The sequence below is a fragment of the Echiichthys vipera genome (genome assembly GCF_963691815.1).
Source record: "Echiichthys vipera genome assembly, chromosome: 11".
In the NCBI taxonomy this organism is placed as follows: domain Eukaryota; kingdom Metazoa; phylum Chordata; class Actinopteri; order Perciformes; family Trachinidae; genus Echiichthys; species Echiichthys vipera.
In genome coordinates, this window is record NC_139836.1 from 10,084,802 (window position 1) to 10,104,158 (window position 19,357).

The 19,357-nt window shown below is 41.3% G+C and overlaps 1 protein-coding gene across 1 annotated transcript; it reads left to right on the forward strand.

Annotated features, from left to right (window-relative positions):
• The first annotated feature begins 2,222 nt into the window (after positions 1-2,222).
• On the forward strand, positions 2,223-5,906 carry emx2 (empty spiracles homeobox 2). The gene is made up of 3 exons (XM_083922981.1): positions 2,223-2,905; positions 4,017-4,201; positions 5,542-5,906. The coding sequence occupies exons 1-3, from the start codon at positions 2,515-2,517 to the stop codon at positions 5,707-5,709; spliced, it is 744 nt and encodes a 247-aa protein (XP_083779107.1). The 5' UTR covers positions 2,223-2,514; the 3' UTR covers positions 5,710-5,906.
• Positions 5,907-19,357: the final 13,451 nt, after the last annotated feature.

Sequence of the window (19,357 nt, forward strand, 5' to 3'; positions counted from 1 at the left end):
TTAGCTTATTGGCACAGGGTGATGTTTGGGTGTATATGTAAGTGTAAACTTCCTACTCCTTATTTGAAACATGTAAGACTTAATATGTGTTGATGGGAAATGCATTCATTGAGTTTGTATAAAGGTTTACTGTTTCATTTTATTATTTTTAATCTCTTCTTGTTTGTCTTACATGTTAGGACGAAAAAGTAGAGAAAGAAGAAATGATAGTGAAACTAACCCATCTTCCATCATGTCCCCTAAAGCTCCACAGACCTCAGCTTTGGTACCGTTTTATTACACTTCCTCCGTGTAACCACCAGAGGTCGCTAAAGCTCCGTGGAGAGGAGCGAGCCTGCACCGCGTGGGAGCAGGAGGTGCGTGATCCCGGCCGTGATCGGCAGTTATCTCTGTGGAAAAGTCACGGAAATATCAACACGCAGGAAGTGGTCACAGTCCGGTCAATTATCAGACCTGGAGCCCAACATCATGCTGGAGTTGTTAAAAAAATGTAAAAATGAATTAAAAATCATGCCGAACTTTTCCTTCACAAAGAATTGTTTCATTTCAACAAATGGATTGAATGTGGCTTACCTGGCCCGGTCAGAGGCTGCGGCACAGCCTACTAGCTACAGTAGAGCCGACTACAATAATAGATGGATGATGCAAATAAAAACAATTAAACTCATATCGGTAATAATAATAATAATAACAATAATAATAATAATATTGTGTGCTATGGGTAAGACTTTGACTCACACGTATTAGGGGATATCACAAAATAAAAGACTTTACCTTAATTAACTGAGCTGAAATAAGCATAAAAAACAACCAATGACTCCTGGAAATAACAATTTAATCAGGACTGACACATTTTCACCATGTCAAAGCAGCCGCATTAAGTGTTGTGTTACAGCTGTTGGTGCTCTGACAGCTTTACAAACCCATTTTACTCTTTGTTTATGTTTGATTTGATTCCACACAGACCCTTCACCTGTCCGCACAAATACACCTAACAGACTGGTTTTAGACCTGGTATATAGCCTATAACTTAGCAACGACAGTTTTAATTATAATAATAACAACAACAACAATACTAATAATAAAGGTTATAATATAATAATAATAATAATAATAATAATAATAATAATATCACACTTCAATAAATATGTTTAGCATTCAGGTTCATCTCTGTTTGGTGACTTAATAGGCGACTTGAATTTCCTGACATCTAACATTATGATATCTGTCATAATAACCCATTTACACAGTCCCGCCATTATTCAAACAAACATGCAAACGAACAAAAACTAGAAATAAACATGATTTTAAATAAAACTGTCAAACACTACATAGAGCATTATTGGTGTTTCGGGGCAGCATGTGTCCCTTTCTATAAGCAGCCTCATCCTGACTGTAGAAGTGTGTGTATCACTCTTGTGGAGGCCAACGCTGCGCGGCCATGGCTGATCCGCACACACAGGTAGCTACACTCCAATAAAACACCTGGGCGTTTTGTACTGACTAATACTGAATGACACACGGCGACTCATCAGTGGGAAGGTGTTATTGAATTTGGAGGACTGTCAGTCTACACGCAGTGTCCCGGGTAGTTGACAAAAAAGCTCTAAATCTAATAGCTAGGCTTGTTTGTGTCTCGCAGAATCTCCTCCTGCAGAAATCAAGAGCCCTTCATTTGAAACTGATCCGTATAGAATCAGAAGAAAACGACACAACAACAGTTTCCCCAGGAATCCGGATAGAAAACTCAAAACAGGAACAAAATCGAGAAATAAACGAAGGCCGACTGATAGCCAATTAAACATGCTTCTGAATATTATCCGCGCGCACAGCATCACAAATACACTAATAGAGCTGCTACATGATGTCTGCGCAACAACGTTGTGCATCATCAAAATAATAGTTTGTTAGCAGCACAACACGCACCCCCACCCTTAAAAAAAAAAACAGTTTCAATCTGTCATAACCCTTAAATGTAAATACGCCGGCTACCTTGAGCTTTTTTTTCTACTGGTTCAGATGAGTGTGTTAAATGTCCTGGAGATATGTGCGCGTGAGTGGGGCCTATGTGTGTGCGCGCCCGTGGGGGGGCTCCTCTCTGGACGAATCCGTTCCGTGTTGCGCGTTCGAGTCCGCCTCTCCGCGCCCCTGCTTCCCATTGACGCACTTTTTAAGCGTCTTCCCCTTCTCCACCTTAAGGCGAGCAGCAGCGGCAGCGACCAATCACCATGCCATTACAGCCTTCAGAGGAAGCTGTTTATGGGACTGCAGCGCTAATTAGGCTCATGAACTAACAAATCTGCCTGCACGAACCCGGCGAGGAAAACGATCACATCCATGGATTAGTCTGGGAGTAGCCGAGCACTTTTTATTTGGGTTTTCTCGACGCTGCCGCCTTTTCCCAACTTATTTACTGCGCAGAAACTTTCCCCCTTTCTTGGGTGTGGAGTATTTTTTAAGCGAGAGCGCCCACGACAACTTTAACTTAAACTGGGGAATCTGGACTATCCGACCATGTTTCAACCTACACCCAAGAGGGGTTTTACTATAGAGTCTTTAGTGGCGAAGGATAATCCTGTACCGGCGTCCCGCACCGAGGAGCCCATCAGGCCAGCGGCTCTCAGCTATGCAAACTCCGGCCAGATGAACCCCTTCCTCAACGGCTTTCACTCCGGCGGCAGGGGCGTCTACTCTAACCCGGACTTGGTGTTTGCAGAGGCGGTCTCTCATCAGCAAAACTCCGGAATCCCGGTGCATTCGGTGGCCCCGCCGCACGCTCTGGCCGCTCACCCGCTTTCATCCTCACACAGTCCGCACCCTCTTTTTGCAAGCCAGCAAAGGGACCCCTCAACTTTCTACCCCTGGTTATTACACAGATATAGGTACTTGGGTCACAGATTTCAAGGTAAGTTCTCAAAAAGGCTTGGTTTGGTTGTTTTTACGCACGAAACGCTACAGATACGTTACTGATTTGTGTCTCTCCATCAGTGCAGACGCAGAGTGTAGGAATTAAAATTTGCAAAGCTGTAGCAGAGCCGTTTTAAAGGATATCACCTCCAGTTGGCAGGCCCAAATATACACGTATTTAGTGGATTATTTCGCCCCCATGTAATACATTTCTTCATTTACAAAAAAAGAAAGAGGACTATCGAGTAAAAAATAAAACGTTGCCTTGGCTTCTTAAGCTGTTTTCTGCCTAGAGCGTATATTCAAAGCAAAACAAAAAGACCACAATAATGTTGACATATCTGTACACTGTTGGTGTTGCAGGTTATATTTAGCATGATATCCCCTATATATGATCTATATCAATGCGTAAAACCCTAACTGGTCTATCTCAGTTTATTGCCAAGACTAAGACACATTTTTACTAAAAAAAAAAAAAGGATACATTTTTGTTTTAAAGGAAAAAATTAAAACAAATTGGCTGCTTATTTCACTAGCCTATTGCTAATTTTCTAAGGCAGATATGAATCAAATTTCGGGTGATTTAGATTAAATAAGAAAATTCGTTTATTATGTTTGCTTTTGGTCGTTCATTTTATAGTATTTATAATTATGATTATTATTTTTTTCTGACAAATAAAAGAAAAAAAACACATTGTATAGGAATCGATCCGAAATTAATTTCTAAAGTGCTTTTGGCTGCTGTTTATTCAAACGTCTCCATGCTGCTTCCATTTTACCTGTGATTTTGTTTACAAAGGCGGTTTTTGAGCTAATCTAATTAGGCCCAGGATTAAACCTCTGCTTTGTGCTGCTCGTCTCTTTCCTTCATGCGGTGCTCTCACAAATGTTAAATGAAGGCATCCTACAATAAGAATAATATAAAATCGATTCATTATCTCTATGAATTGACTTATGTCCAGCTTCTCCTCACATATCACTACCACGCCGTATTTCCAGTCTGCCTTCAGCAGACTATTGTTTCAGAGCTGTACGCAGGCCTGCTGCTTCTTACAGAAATGTTAATACCTTAGAGAATAAATCAACCCTCGTTTTCTGCTCGTTTCCAGGTAATGAAACGAGTCCAGAGAGCTTCCTTTTGCACAACGCTCTGGCCAGAAAGCCCAAAAGAATCCGGACAGCTTTTTCACCTTCGCAACTGCTGCGGCTCGAACACGCGTTCGAGAAAAACCATTACGTGGTGGGAGCAGAAAGAAAACAGCTCGCCCACAGCCTTAGCCTCACAGAAACTCAGGTAAGAAATACAACATTTTCCTCCACATTTATCCTCTTTCGCCTGAACAGTGCCTTCACTTTATTTTGACATGTGTAAACTGCTCCTTGGTGTGTTGTGCTCTATTATACATGGGCTTACATTATACATAGTTGTATATTTATTGTAAAAAGACATTTCTCACATTATGGCTGATGTAGTGGACTATATGTGATATTTTATTATCATTATTTTTTTTTTTTACCTTTAACGTGGCACCGTGCGTCACGGAGCTTTTTAAAAGCAGGCCGCATTCAAATGACTGAGCGTTTCACAATTAAGACTAGACAAATAGGAAAACAATCATTTGAAATAATCAGCTACCGAATTGTGTCCACACACAAGGGTCCATAAATGCATGTTGTCAATCGAAGACAGAGGCTTTCTGTTGGATCAGATCCACTGTCATTGTATAGGCCTAACCTCATTTTAGGAGGGGTTGAATTACTTTGTATTGGGGGGAGAATGTTGCCTTTCAAAATGGAGGGCAAATTAACCAGTTAACCATTTTATGGGATAGGCGATACAAAAGCGAGGCGGGTTCAGTGAATTCCCCCTGCCATATTTAAGATGCTGTTTGAGCCCATCAGCCGCTGTCTTTTGTCCGCTGCTTCTCCTTTCCACGGCGGGGCCTTTGGAGCGACTGAAGGGAGAAATGAACCATCACCTACTTTAATTAGCCCACTGAAGGCTTATTAAATGCACCTCAGTTGCTATTTAAGAGCTAAAAGGGCTGCAGAGTGACAAAGCAGGAACAGACAATTTATCGATTTAGGTGTTGTTAATTCCCCACGGTACCGTTTAACAGAGCTGAGTCGATTTAGAGCAGCGTGTGGAAATATATGTCAAATATGTGACTCCTTTATTTCTTTGAGCGTCCACGTGCTGGCAGAAATACTCTTCTTGTGAAAAATAAAATGTTCTGACCTACTTTAGATGAAGCTAAAGTATTTCCAGACATCAAATGTTTGTGAACCCAAATTCAAAAAGACGTTGGTGTTTTTCATGTGCATATTGCGTTACTGTTCAATTATTATTACATTTGTTATATTATAATTTAATAATTACAACGAGAGGATTAATCCGTGAGAATACAATTGATCTTTGTTTATTCTGGAGGTTGTTTTCTCTGTGATCACCAGCTGCAGGTCACAGTTTACCTTTTTTATTTCCACTGCACCGCTGCCTGCTTGTGTTTAGCCCTGCTACAAAAACAATGTGTCCCTTTTACGCGTGGTTTTACGCACTGGCCAATCGCGGTTTATCTCGTGACACTGATCCAGGTTTTTTTTCTCCCTCTCTCTCTTTTCCCCCCTCTTCAGGTAAAAGTGTGGTTTCAGAACCGGAGAACGAAGTTCAAGCGGCAGAAGTTGGAGGAGGAGGGCTCGGAGTCTCAGCAGAAGAAGAAAGGATCGCATCACATAAACCGGTGGAGAATGGCGACTAAACAGGGGAGCCCAGAGGAAATCGATGTCACTTCGGACGATTAAAAAAAAAAAGACAATAAGCGTCTGAGCTAAGGAGGACATGGATAAAGGATGCCGTGTAGAGACAGTGAGGGGGTAAAAAGCCAATGTCACATTTCAGATCTCCGGAGATCGGCAGCTGAGGGTGAGAGAAACCCGACTGGTGGCACTGCTGTCACCGCGTGGGTCTGTAAATCCAAATGACCCTGGAAAAATGTGGCTGACAGTGTCTCAGTCCACCCACCTGAACCTTTCCACGCACCAACCACCACCACTACAATCTCCCATCCACCAACATTTTTTCCCTCTCCAATTCATTTTGGACGTTTGCACTTCAGAAGGTTTTTTTAAAAAACAAAACAAAAACGTTTCCACTCAAGATACCAAAACACCAAACTGCTTTTGTAAAACTTGAATTGCATGGTATAGTTTTTTTCCCCTGGTAGTTGTTTTTAATTTGACAAGTTTTCTCAAACCAAGAAAAAAAAAACAATTTTTTGTTTTTAACTCTATTTTCAAACAGAGATGTCGTGCTTCTTCCTTTTTACAAAGTGTGCAGTCTTTAATTAATGTAAAAGTGATTGTGAAAACATGAAGTAGCGGTGCTGCGTTATAGTGTTTTTTTTTTTTTAAAAGAAAATAGAACAAAAAAAAAAATTGAATTTCGATTTAAAAAAACAAAACCTTTCTAAAAAAGCGAATCAGACTACAGATGAAGTACTTAAAGGGAAGGCATCAGGACATTCCTTTCACCTAAAGCTTTACCAATGTGTCGCTGTGGCCCCACGCAGCCTTCTGTCAGGACTTGACCCTCCACTGAAAGTTGCCACGAAGGACTAAATGCAAGAATTGAGAGTAAAAAAAACAAACAAACGTCAAGCACTGAGCGTATTCCATGTACAGAAATGCTAAAAGTTAATGTTTCTGTTAAACCCTCTTTTACAGAATGTAAATAATTTTTGTGTTTGTGTTAAGTTTGCTACAATTTTAACACAAAGTATACTTCCAAGAAGTATGTAATTGTCAATATTTTGTCAATAAAGTTTTATCAATATGTTGCGCGCAGTAAAATTAAGACTTTTGATTATATAGAGCAGCTGAATGGAGGCCTTTGACCAAAGAAATGAAGCTTTTAGGGCGACGGTCTTTATTCTTATTGTGTGCCATCAAACAGGACCATGTGAGGTTTGCTGTTGTGGCGTTAGGAGTTAAAGCCCAGAGAGAGAAAATGCTGCAGCCTGTAATGTGTTGTCCTCAGCTCTGCATTTGTCTCTCAGTCTGACATAGACGGCAGTGGTTTTATTTTTGAGGGGCTGCAGCGTCTGCTCCGCTCCAGCTACAAAGAGTCCCTGCAAGCTTTTGTGGAAGTGCAAATCAGTTTGGGCAATTATCATGCGAGTAATATGAGGGGGAAAGGGGATGCATTGCCCAGTGGTCCACTTTAATCTCTTAATCCACGGATCCACGGGGGCTTGGTTGGACATAATTTAGTACAATCTGACTACCCCTCACGATGCGATAAGGGAAGGTTGCAATGTGCCGCAAAATGGGATCTTTGTTTAAAATCTTGTCTTGTGTGCTCCATCATGCTGCAAGCTGCTGCTCTGGACTGATCGGAAACATTACAGGACTTCTTTAGGAGCCTGAAGGCTGAACTAGAGAGATGCTATTTAAAGCAGGGAAGGATTCTGTTTACACACAAACAAACCCACAGCAAAACAATGCAGCCGGTTAAAAAAAACAAAACCTAAAAAAACGAGGCAAATTCGAACTGGATTATGATTTTTTTTTGTGAATACATAACAAGCACAACTTCAGTGTTTTCTGGTGCGAGGTGCATGTGTTTAATTGTTTCATAAACTAAAAGGAGCTGTGGCTGTGAGCATGGCATATAGGGAATTCTTAATCGGCCCATAGATTATAACAGCAATAAAAATCTTTAGAGAATACCATTAGCTTTGAAAAAAAAAAAAAACCCCTAAAAGCTTTATTACAAACCCAGCTTTGAAATAGGGGGGATTAGAGGACTGAAAGGGTCCCACAATAGTTAGAAGAAAAGGTTTCATGCTAATGAGGTTAATGCCCTTTGTATCTCCGGACTCCACAACTTCATTACTCCTATCTCGGGCAACACCGAGCGGCTCAGAGCTTCACAATCCACTCGAGCTTTTCCCTACCCTGCCTCTAAAGAAGGATTTGATAGCAGTCCTGTTCAAACTAGATAATTATATCTTTTCAAGTTGGAATTAAGATAAAGAAAGTGCAGTGGAGGCGGTGAGCCTTGATCCGCCGCAAACAAATTTGGCGCACTCTCCCCCCCTCTGTGCGCCTGTATGGACACACAGGAGACAGGACAGGCTTCTCATTAGAGGCTGGCACTATATTTGATTCATTTCAACGCGTTTGGTTTTAACCTGGGGATATTTCTGATTTAAATGGAGCAGCAGATCTGTTTAGGGGGGTTTGTTTTTGCAAATAGGAAGTTGATAATTTAGCAGGTTGAGCTACAAAATTCAAAACACAGATTTACCAAATTAAAAGCGCGGTGGCCGACTGTTTTTATATTATAAATCGCTAAATGACTCCTTTTTCTGAAGGCGCACATCCAGATCTCTAAATTAGAAAAACATAACGTTGTAAGTTTTAGAAATGAATGTGCACTTTTCAGTCTCGGTCAAAAGAATCCAAATGATCGAAAAATAAGTGCATTGCGCATGGAAGTTGCAAACCACAGAGTTTGGCTGCTTTTATTCTTATTCTTATTCATTTCATTCATTTGCGTCTAAAAAAATTCCACGCGCCATTCTTTTCAGACCTCGGCTCTTATTAAACGACGATCAAGCGCAATTTGAAACTAAGGTCACATGAATGTAATCGCTTCGGACAGAAACAGTGTGTGCGTGTGTGTGTGTGTGTGTGTGTGTGTGTGTGTGTGTGTGTGTGTGCGTGTGTGCGTGTGTGTGTGTGTGTGTGTGTGTGTGTGTTGTGAAGTGGGCCCTCGCTATATCAGATCCCTCTTCCACACGCTCGTGCTGTGCGCTAAGGGCCAGCTGTGGGGCCCTTTGGTGACCCGCTTATCTAAACTTAAGCTGCTCCGCTCAGTCCAGGGGCCAAAGTCTCTATAAATCATCATCACGGCTCGTGAACAGTTGGATTATTCCTGAAATATTCACGACCGAGGCAGTTTGTACATTTTGGACCTAAGCCCCGCTGCATGAAACATTTAGTCTGCAACGTGAAATGATTATCCGTCATTGAAAAGAGTAGTCGGTCCTATCAAGTGACCCCACTGACCCAAAACCTCTAATCTGCAATTAGTAGGTATAATTACGTCCGCTGACAACACTAATGTGATGGCGGCGGAGGGAGGGGGCGGGCTTGTATTAGCGCAGAAAGTCAATCATTGATCGAGCTGAACATCTCTTAAGTTTGGAGAAGTGGCTTTTTGGAAAGGATGTCTTTGGATAGTTTGTCAACATGTTTGTCTGTGCCTCTCTAGTTGGTCTACTTTGTCGATTTCATCTCATCACTCGGGGTAAAATAAAGCTCGGGACGTGGCACCTGTAGGCCGGGGGCCTGTCACAAAACGCACGTCAGGACTAACTTGATCTGTCCTGTTTCACAAATTGCCTCTGAAATTGATCCTTGAAACGAGAGAATGAAGCCCACACAATTCCCCTGGCCTTGACATAAGGTGCAGCGATAAATATACAAGACTAATGAGCAATTACTATACAATCACCCTTCAAATAGCTTACATAATAATAAATTAAACATCGGAGCCTCGGATTCAGTTTCTTTCTTTATTATTAATAAAGAGGGAGGGGTTTTGCAGCCATGATGGGCTCTGATGATTATGTTTTCCAAACGCAGCAATTTTCCAATTCGCCATCGGGAACAGTCAGCACTTATTGACTCGGACTCACTCCACTGACTTTCTACTGGCGTCAACACAACTGCGCAGACGCGGAAATACTTTTAGTTACATGCACCTTTTTATTGTTATAGATTTGAATTGATTTCTGATTTAGATTTTGAAGGAGATGGGGCGTTTAAGTGTGCCTTTACACACAGAGAGACACCCTGACACAGAACTGGGATGCTAAACGCAGCACAGGCCTATTATAGCCTACTATCGGCCCGCTGCGTTCACTGACATGCGTTAAAGCCTAATCTCTGGTCGAGGGAGTGGGTTCCAGTTAACATAGTTGAAAGAAACTAAAATCAAATTATTGCAGTAACTTGTAAAATATGTAAAGTTACATTTAATTATTTATATTTAGTTTGTTCCCTTTTTTTGTTTTACATCCTCCATCACACTTCATGAATTCAGCGCAGGGTTACAGCTTGTAGAAAACACACACACACACACACACACACACACACACACACACACACACACACACACACACACACACACACACACACACACACACACACACACACACACACACACACACACAAGAGGCTGGCATCAAACTGTGATTGTTAATAGGTGAACAAAGCCAAGAGCCACATTACAAGCTTCTCTGACAGACCCATGCAGAGTTTCACTCTGTGGCGTTCCCCGTTCACTACCAGGAGACGTCGCAGACCTACAAGTGACAAATTTCCCGATTAAATATTCATCGATTCAGAAACACTAAACTTTTTCCACCTGCAGAGATGCTTCTTTCTCTTTCTCTCTGGCTTCTCCCCGTCCCATAATGCCATGCGCTGCCTGTACACTCCTCCGGCGTCTGCTCCCACAGCTCAGTTTGGGAAGCCTCAGAAAGTTGAAGGCCTTTTATTAGCTGTTTTTTCCTCTTGGCTGCAACAGTAAACATTTATTTCCAATGCATTAATATTCGTATGACCTGCTGCTAGCCCGTACATTCCTCAGCTTTATTTTCTTTAATGATAGGGGGAATTTGGGCTGTAATGTGATGCAGTTTCATTTGCATATAAGTGTTTCCCACACATGCACCAGCTCTGAAGAGAGCAATTGTCGACCCCCTGTCTTCTGAAGTTCCAAACGTTGAACATTTTATAGGTTGTATCTGCAACCAGCATTCTCCTCAGTGCACTAATGTGTAACACATGGTGGACTGTACACCTGATAAAATACCTCAGGGGCCCTGCAGTTTGGAAAATCCTCAATTCGCTCCCTAAATAAAACAAACAATGGCCTCACTAAATATATCACATGTGCCTGCTGAGCTATTTTGTGTCTCTTGACCTGCGTGTCCCCTCCCACATCATCATATGGGTCTATCTGCTTGCCGGCCGGTGCCATGGCACAACCAGCAGGTACTTTTGAAAGTAACACCACAAGATTTGAGAAGCTACCGTTTGGACCTGCTACAGGCACGCTAAATAGGTTGTGGGAGTACGAGTTGTTGAAGGTACATTGCTCTTGTGTCTGGCTCTGTTAAACCCACATGAAGGCTACTAATTCTTCTGTCCATTTTTTGTGTCGTTCTGTGTCAGGACATGATCACATCCAATGACATTAGCTCACATCTAAAACTGGAGCCTTAGTCCACTCCTCCTCTGCTGTTTCATCTCTGTGAATGTGCTGTAAATGTGGCTACGATTAGAGCTGAAATGCAATATGGCTGCTAGTGTGTGGGTTATTGAACAGACAGGTGAAATTGTGGGCACCTGTTCTTCTGTCCCTGCTTTGCACCCGTCTGAGCTTCGCTGTGTCTCCCCCTCTTGGTAGCTGGGAGGGAGAAAAATCTACCCCCCAAAAACTGAAATATCAAGTTTCTGTCGGCTGAGTGTGACGGCAGTTTGGTGCTTAGTGTCTGGAAAGTGAGGCAGCAGAAAATAGTGGTGGTGGACTGTGATACCACTTGGACAGGAGCTTGCGTGTATTCGGATAGTGGATGGTGCATTGCTTTCCCTTTACTCCTATTCAACACGATAGTCGACTAAGCCTGTGACACATATTTAAAATGTAATTTTAGATCTTTGGATTTTTTATTAGGTCCTAATAATAGATTGGCGTTGAGTAAGTGGAACATAAAACTAACACTATTTATTTGATAGCATTAAATATACTTATTATTTTGTTCTTGAAATGATTGTGATACACATGATTTTGCAGAAAAGTTATTGCCTATGGTTTAAATGATGCAATGCTAACTGAACTTAGGATCTTGTTATAGAAAATATTTAGTCCATATGTGTTTTTATATAATTTATTACACATCATTGTGACTTCAGCGTGCACAGTATGTGTCCCATATTAACACTGGACACATTTAAAGCAGCACTAAACTCTTGCAATGGTTCCCCTCCATATATATATATATATATATATATATATATATATATATATATATATATATATATATATATATATACATATATATATATATATATATATATATATATATATATATATATGTATATATTATTAACTGTTTATTTATAGGGGCCAGTATGAATCAATGACCCATACCAAAGCATGTATAGCTTAAGCCTGCAATGCCCCACCATAGACACTCAACACTCAACAATAAATTACATAGAAAGCAGTGTAATACACAAACAATACAACAATATGATCAAATTACTACAAAACACAGTTACAAAAATACTTTTGCCATTTTAAAGTTCCTTAAACAAAACGTTTTTTTTCAGATTTGTAAAACAACAATAAACCATGGAACAATAAGATTGTTGATAATATAAATAATGTTCCTTACACATTATTATTCATATTCATTCAAAATAAAACCAAAGACTAGAAACCTCAGAAAAAAGTATTTACTGTACATCTAGCAAAAAATATCTTGCACACATTTAAATTGGAAAAACTGTTTTAAATTATTGTCTATTTTTAAATTTGTATGAAGATTTTCCTCCATATGAACTTGAGAATGACAAGTAACGCTGACCAGAACGCTTCCTTCTCTCTGAAGCCCAATTTACAACAGACAGCATTCATAACACACAGGCAGGGGTTTCATGTTATGACATGATAATTCCTGACGTTTCTCCGCAGCTTGGTGCAGCATCTTCATGAACACTGACCCAACTCTTACGCCAACTGTCATTAGCTTTTCATATAACACTGAAGTTATTTGTGGCAAAGCTGTGCCAATTCTCTGGTCAGTGCGGTTCAAATACCCTCCTCCTCCTGCCTGATGTTGGTTTGAACATGACTAATATTCACAAACAATATTTTCTGTGGGGGTTGCGTGGATCTCTTGTGTGTGTGTGTGTGTGTTTGTATGCATTTGTGGGTAAGCAGCGGCTGTTCGTCAAAAGTTTGTGGGTTTGTTTTTCGAGAAAATGGATGTCCTGGATTGCGGCGACAAACATTTTGATTGTATGTTCAGCGTAAACACCAAACAAGTTGGGTACAAAAGGTGGAAGTAACACACAGAACACCAGGTTCAAAAAAGAACGAAAAGGTTTACATGTCCTAGTTCTTCTCTTTCCTTTGACGGCAGATGTTCTTGAATTTCCTGTCATAAAAAAGTGCAGCCATGTGTTGAAAATGTGTTGTGTGCTCGTGAGTCTGACATCTAAACACAGCAATGTCGAGTGAGAAGAAAAGGGCGTTTTTTAGTTATTGGCTCTAAACATAAACATGGGGTTTCAATATGGCTGCTTAGCGTTGCAGCATTGCATGACAAACGGTGTAAATGAATGGTAGTTGTAATTCAGGTTGTGACATCTATTATGGGCCAGTGAACACCTTAACACCTCCACAGAGAAACTAACCCAAATTATACTTGCTAATCATTTACTCTCATTCACTCATAATGTTCTCCCTCCACTCTGCACAGCTTAGCCATTGAAGGAGAGGGATGCTAACGCTGTCTAACGATCTCAAGTGGAGTTTCCGAGAGTCTCCTTCTAATTAATAACAAGCATAACTTCTCGCGAAGGGTTTATGTAAGCTTAAGGTGAAATAATTACTCCTCCTGCAGCAGCAGCAGCAGCAGCAGCAGCAGCAGCAGCCGCAGCAGCAGCACTCTTCGTACACAGAGGGACTTTGAAGTTGGACCAGCGATGGTTTGGGAACTCTCCCACATCGACGGTTGTGCAGCACTCCATTATGCATTAGCAGCAGCTGAGATGTGGCCTCTGCCTTACCTGACTCTAACTAGTGTCACCTAGCTCACTGGCCAAAGCGCTGTCTACCATGTAATTGGATGTAGTGTGAACATATGAACTCTAAATGCATGTAAGCCACAGAAATGACTGGCAGGTGACTTTGATGATGTGTGATGATCTCCACTAGTGTGCATCACCTTCTCAGATTAATGATTGTGGACTATAAAACAGCAGTATGAAGAAACAGGTGTAATGCTGAGTGTAGAATATATAAATGAGGTAATGGTAATAGCTGTGTCTTTTCAAGTCCAATTACTGCAAGAGCCAAAGCCACCGCACATGGTCTTGCTGTAGCTTCTGTCCTCCCCTCCCCCCACTGACAGTCCTATGTGTTTATAAGTGAGGTATAATGGTCGCAGGGAATGTAAGTGCTGCAGGTTATTTTGTATTTGGAGGTGAGGACATGGCAAATCAGAGCACTTCACACATGAAAGGCAGCAGTAGGTCCATTTAATTCTCTGTTCCTCTCTTACCCTGGATCTCGCTGTCCTTTTAGGGGGACTCCAGAGGCTAGTTAAAAGGTGTCTGATTCTCACCATGAATCTAATTAGATCTCTGACTGAGGTCTTAACATCTCCTTTGAAAAAAAAGGAAAAAAAAGAAATGCATGGAGGAATAAGGTGGTAAAGCCCCTACCCCTCGCCTCCACTGCACCTTGGCCCGAGCCGTCCCCTGCTCCCTCCTTTTCTGGAGAAAAACAAAGTCCTGCAGGCTAATGAAGTTTGTAATTAAGGAGATTCTGTCAGGCTGAATGAGTAATTAGGATGTGGTCTCTCAGGGGTGTTAATGGTGGTCAGGCGGAGCATAGGCTGCATGTATGGCCAAAGAGAGCACCCTTTCATACCTCACCAGGAAACGAAAGAGAAAGAGGAGGGCTCATTTTTTTCTCTTTTTTCTTTCAGATGTGTTTTCTTTCAGGGAGAGGGTACAACTTGTTGTTGGTGCACTTGCTTTATTATAACATTATGTTAAATATTTGCGATGCCATTTAAGATCAGAAACAAATGCTGGTATTGGATGTCTTTCTTGCTTATAGCTTCCAGATGATGATGTTTACATGGTTATGTCTATGGGAAACATTACTGCATTTGCTAGCACTCTAATTTGCTATAGATTTCTGATGTGTTGTGAAATCAGATATAATTTGAGGGAAATGGCTGTGGGACAGGACCACGCTCTGTTCTCGGTGAAGACATCTCCATTCTAATTATCACATTTACTTCAGATTGGTTGACTGTGCAGCTGATAAAGAAAGTTCACCTGGCCTCAATTAACTATATTTATCTCAGATTATCCCTCCATGAGATTTCTGCTCTGGCAAAAAGATTAGCGTTATTAAGAGTCGCATATGCAGGATGAATACATTTTCAGACAAAGCGACATCTCTTAAGGATGAGAAATTAAATCAATGAAATGGGAATCAAAAGGAAGTAGCAGCTGCATGTTCTTGGGATTCTCCGGCAGCACACTGTTTTCTTTTTTCTTTTTAAATTCTGCTGTAATATCACAGCTTACATCCACTGATATGCTCGTTTCCTTTGGACAACAAATTGAAAATTAGATTTGATAATTGTTAAACATTTATCTAAAGTTATCTAGAATTAAATGTGTTCACCAAAACATGGTAGAAGAGTGGTGACATTTACTTACAGGTCCCATATTGAAAAAAATTAGATTCTCATGTCTCTTTTGATTATAAAGCAGTCAAGGTGCTATATAAATACTGTGAAAGTATCAAAATGCTCAATCCACAGAGAAATGCACACAGCCTTTATTTAGAAACGGTGTCTTCAAACGAGCAGTCAGGACTTCTGTACAGTTGTGATGTCACAACTAGGCTATATATACAGTAAGTAGAAATTGCAGCTACAATTCATATGAACATGTTCAAGTAGAAACCCAAAATACAAGTATAAACCTGAAAATTAGTATAATATGGCACCTGGTGTGTTCAGACACACACATTATTACCCACTATTAACCAAACTCACAATATACAGGAGCAGATTAGTGTGTTCACAAACTCTCAGGTTAACCTCAACATTCTCTAAAATCATTTACAGTGTTTAGACTGGGAAGTGTCCTGCTGCGAGGCACAACACCTGGGCTTTGAACCCATGACCTCACATCTGAGTGCTCTCACTGAAGCCTCTGCTGCCTCCCGGTCAGCTGGAGGATCAGTGTGGACAGACAGGCCCAAAACTCTTCATTTCCTGTTTCGCCTGCAACCAACCATTCCCAAACTACAAAAAAAAAAGAAAAAAAAAACCTGCTACCTGTGTTTCAGGTAACATAATCAACATAACCAAGGTATGACCTCTGTGAGGACGCGTCATGTTTTCACGACACATTCACAAAACAGGTCTGTATGGGGGGATTCCAGAAATGTTTCATCTATAGCTTTTGATTTGATTATTCCAGAAAATGTTCTATTTATCTAAAAATAAGTAAGGAGATTTTCAAGTAATCTTCACAATGTTTCCCTTTTATTGCCATTTCATGTTTTCTTAGGATTGCCCCCACAGACACAAGACGGATCTGAGCTGCAGACTCATTACAGGTTAAGTAGAACAGGTGTTTCTCAGCTTCAGGCAGACCTACGTGGACGAGGCCTTTTCATGTTGGCTACTTCCTCACACATTAGTCTTCAGCCAAATTGCTCTGAGTGGAGGCTTTGCCCAGCCCATCCCTCATCGTCCAACCTGACCTCTCTCCCCTGCGTGCTGCAGGCAGGGCTGGAGATAAAAAAGCTGAAAAACGTCTTGAGGAATCCTAAATATTAGTGGTTGTAAATCAGCCCCCAGTGGCCTATGAATAGCAATTATCTTTTTCACACTAATAAATCCCCCCAGTCACAGATAAGATGGTTTCCCTTCCTAACCTGCAGTAAAACAGCGAAGTATTGAGCAAGCAAAAATAGGAGGGGTGCAGCAAATAAATGAGGGCTCTTTAGCTGTGGATTACACTCAGTCATAAGAAAAAATATGTAGTCTTTTGTGTTTGTGGTGCGCAGTATATCACGTATGCACTGAGAGGGAAATGATGCATGATCACAGGACTTTGGGAATTCAGATGATATCAAGAGGCAGGCCTCTTATCAGCCTTATCAATACCTGCTAAACACGATTCACTTCAGTGCACAGCGACTTTCAGCCGGTAGAAGTGCTGAGATTTCTTGAAAATGTCACTGGAGGGGGGAGTGGAGGCAATGTGGTGAATGATAGCAAGGTTATATTGATCTGATAGGAACATTCTTTGATTTCGATCTATAACAGGTCAACATGGACAAGGATTAGCTATTGTGGGGTGCTACTCTCAACCGATTAAACAGACCATCCTTCAACCAGAACCACAAACTAACTTCCTGTTTCCTCTGCCTGCTGTTGCCTCTGAGAATAACTTCGCTGCACCTCTGGACTCCACTGGGATTTACAAAGCTTCGTGGTCATCATCTACAGAGGAGAAAAACACGGCAATCAGCAGTGCAGGGCTTTTTTTCCCTCTTCAAAAGGTGACTGAACCCTTATTCCATGTAAAGACTTTAGTTAACCTCATTAAGCTCGCTCACACACAAGATACATAATTATCCCTGAGAGGATAGCCAGTGCTAATACAAATTAGAAAGATAATTAAGCTACTGAGACTGGCCATTGCATCTCCCAGAGCTTTGGACCCACAGAACCATTATGGTGAATTAGAGCCTTTGTTTACAGTCACAACAACAGTCTTTTTACCACTGACCATGTTTGTTAAAAGTCCCATATAACCTGAGTTCAAGTTTACTCCATTTAGTCACCTGTGATACTTCAGTTCGGGAACATACCTTGCACAGGTGTTCATGAGACATAAGATGTGAATTCCTTTCTTTACAGTGTCAGGCAGGGCGACTTCAACACCCTACCTCGCTGAAAACAAAGAACCTTGAGTCCATTTGAGAGACATGCCTTGGGGCGCTCATAAAAAATCAATCTAAATGACAATTCACCTCTGTAGTGTGCAATGCATCTGGTCTTCTCTGTAACAAGGCAGTTTAGTGCCTTGAAAAGTCTAACAGCTACTTCAAAGATACCTTAAATGCCTCCTCAAGCTAGAGGAAACATTTCTCTCTTTGCCTTTGCAAACGCTCAGTCAAACAGGAACAATAAATCTGTCTGATTTCTACATTCCTCTTTAGATCGTACGATACCTGAACAGCGGAGTGAAAACTCAAACGGCTCCAGTGTGTGCACAACAAACATACATGTGCACTGGGCCTGCTGCAGTGTCATGATTAAATCAGGGGCTGGACATTTTGGTGGAAATATGTCCAGAGAAAAAGATAAGTACACACAGCTGGATGCATTTTAGAGTGCAATTCCCTTTTGTCATAGGAAGAGCACACGCTGTGTAAAGCCTAAATGAAAATGCTGTTGCGTTTGAATGCACCATGGCAATTGGAGGGAAATTGTTGTACAGACTTCAGCTGTGCTTTAAAAATGCAGCAATACAGCTTGCAATGCTGAACAAGTTTTTGGCCATGTACAGAGAAGAGTTTTCTTTTTTCTTCGCCTTCATGGTGAGGGGAGTAACGAAGGAGAGGAGCACGCTGCTGGTTGTGTGCCAGCTCTGCCTCCTGTGGTTTCACGCATAACAACCTTGCATGTGCACAGCTCTGAGTAAAGCATTGATTTAAGAGGGTACTTCTTTTTTCCACAGCTTTAGCAAAACAAGCCCCTATGTTTGGATAGACCCGGTAAGCAGCTCACTGACCTGAGCAATGGGTCAGATTAAGTTAGCCCCCCCAACCTCCACCTCCCTCCCTCCCTTCTTCCCTTCTTCCCTGCCGGCCCAATGCAAAAGGAGGAAAGGGAAAGTGCTCTTCAGGGCAGGCGGGGCTGCCAGCAGGGTCAGGGGAGTTGCTCAGGAAAACAGGAAACTGACAAGAGAGACAAATGACAGGTCTCACCCAAACATTTTGCCACAAAGGTTGATCATCCATAATTGCTGCAAGAGTTATACTTTAAAAAAAGCCTTTAAATGAAACATGTGTTGTAAGATTTAATTTTATAATGGAGCTGTTTTCCCCAAGTAATAACCCACAGCTCTGTATCACCTCTAGAACTAATTTTTCACTGTTTATCACTGATTAAGGTTACTATTTTGTAAATCTATTACCACTGCAGCCTGGGACGACCACAGGAAATAAACCCATGAGGGAGTTCTCAGTTTGTCATAAGAAAAGCAAACCTTACATTTTATTCCACAATTAAAAGAAACATTAACTTTTTTTCTGGAAAATCACAAAGCAACCAATGTGATGTGGCAACAGTCCGAACTGATATTATCTATTGACTTTGCTGTGAGTCTGCTCACAATAAGTTAGTTACATATTTTCTCTGGACAAGCTGGAGGGAGGATTTTGTGTGTGTGTGTGTGTGTGTGTGTGTGTGTGTGTGTGTGTGTGTGTGTGTGTGTGTGTGTGTGTGTGAGAGAGAGAGAGAGAGAGAGTTCAGAGTAGAGAAGCTGCTTTTGGCCAAAGGCAAAGATAAGCGTAGGGGAGTGGAGGTGGTGGTGGAGG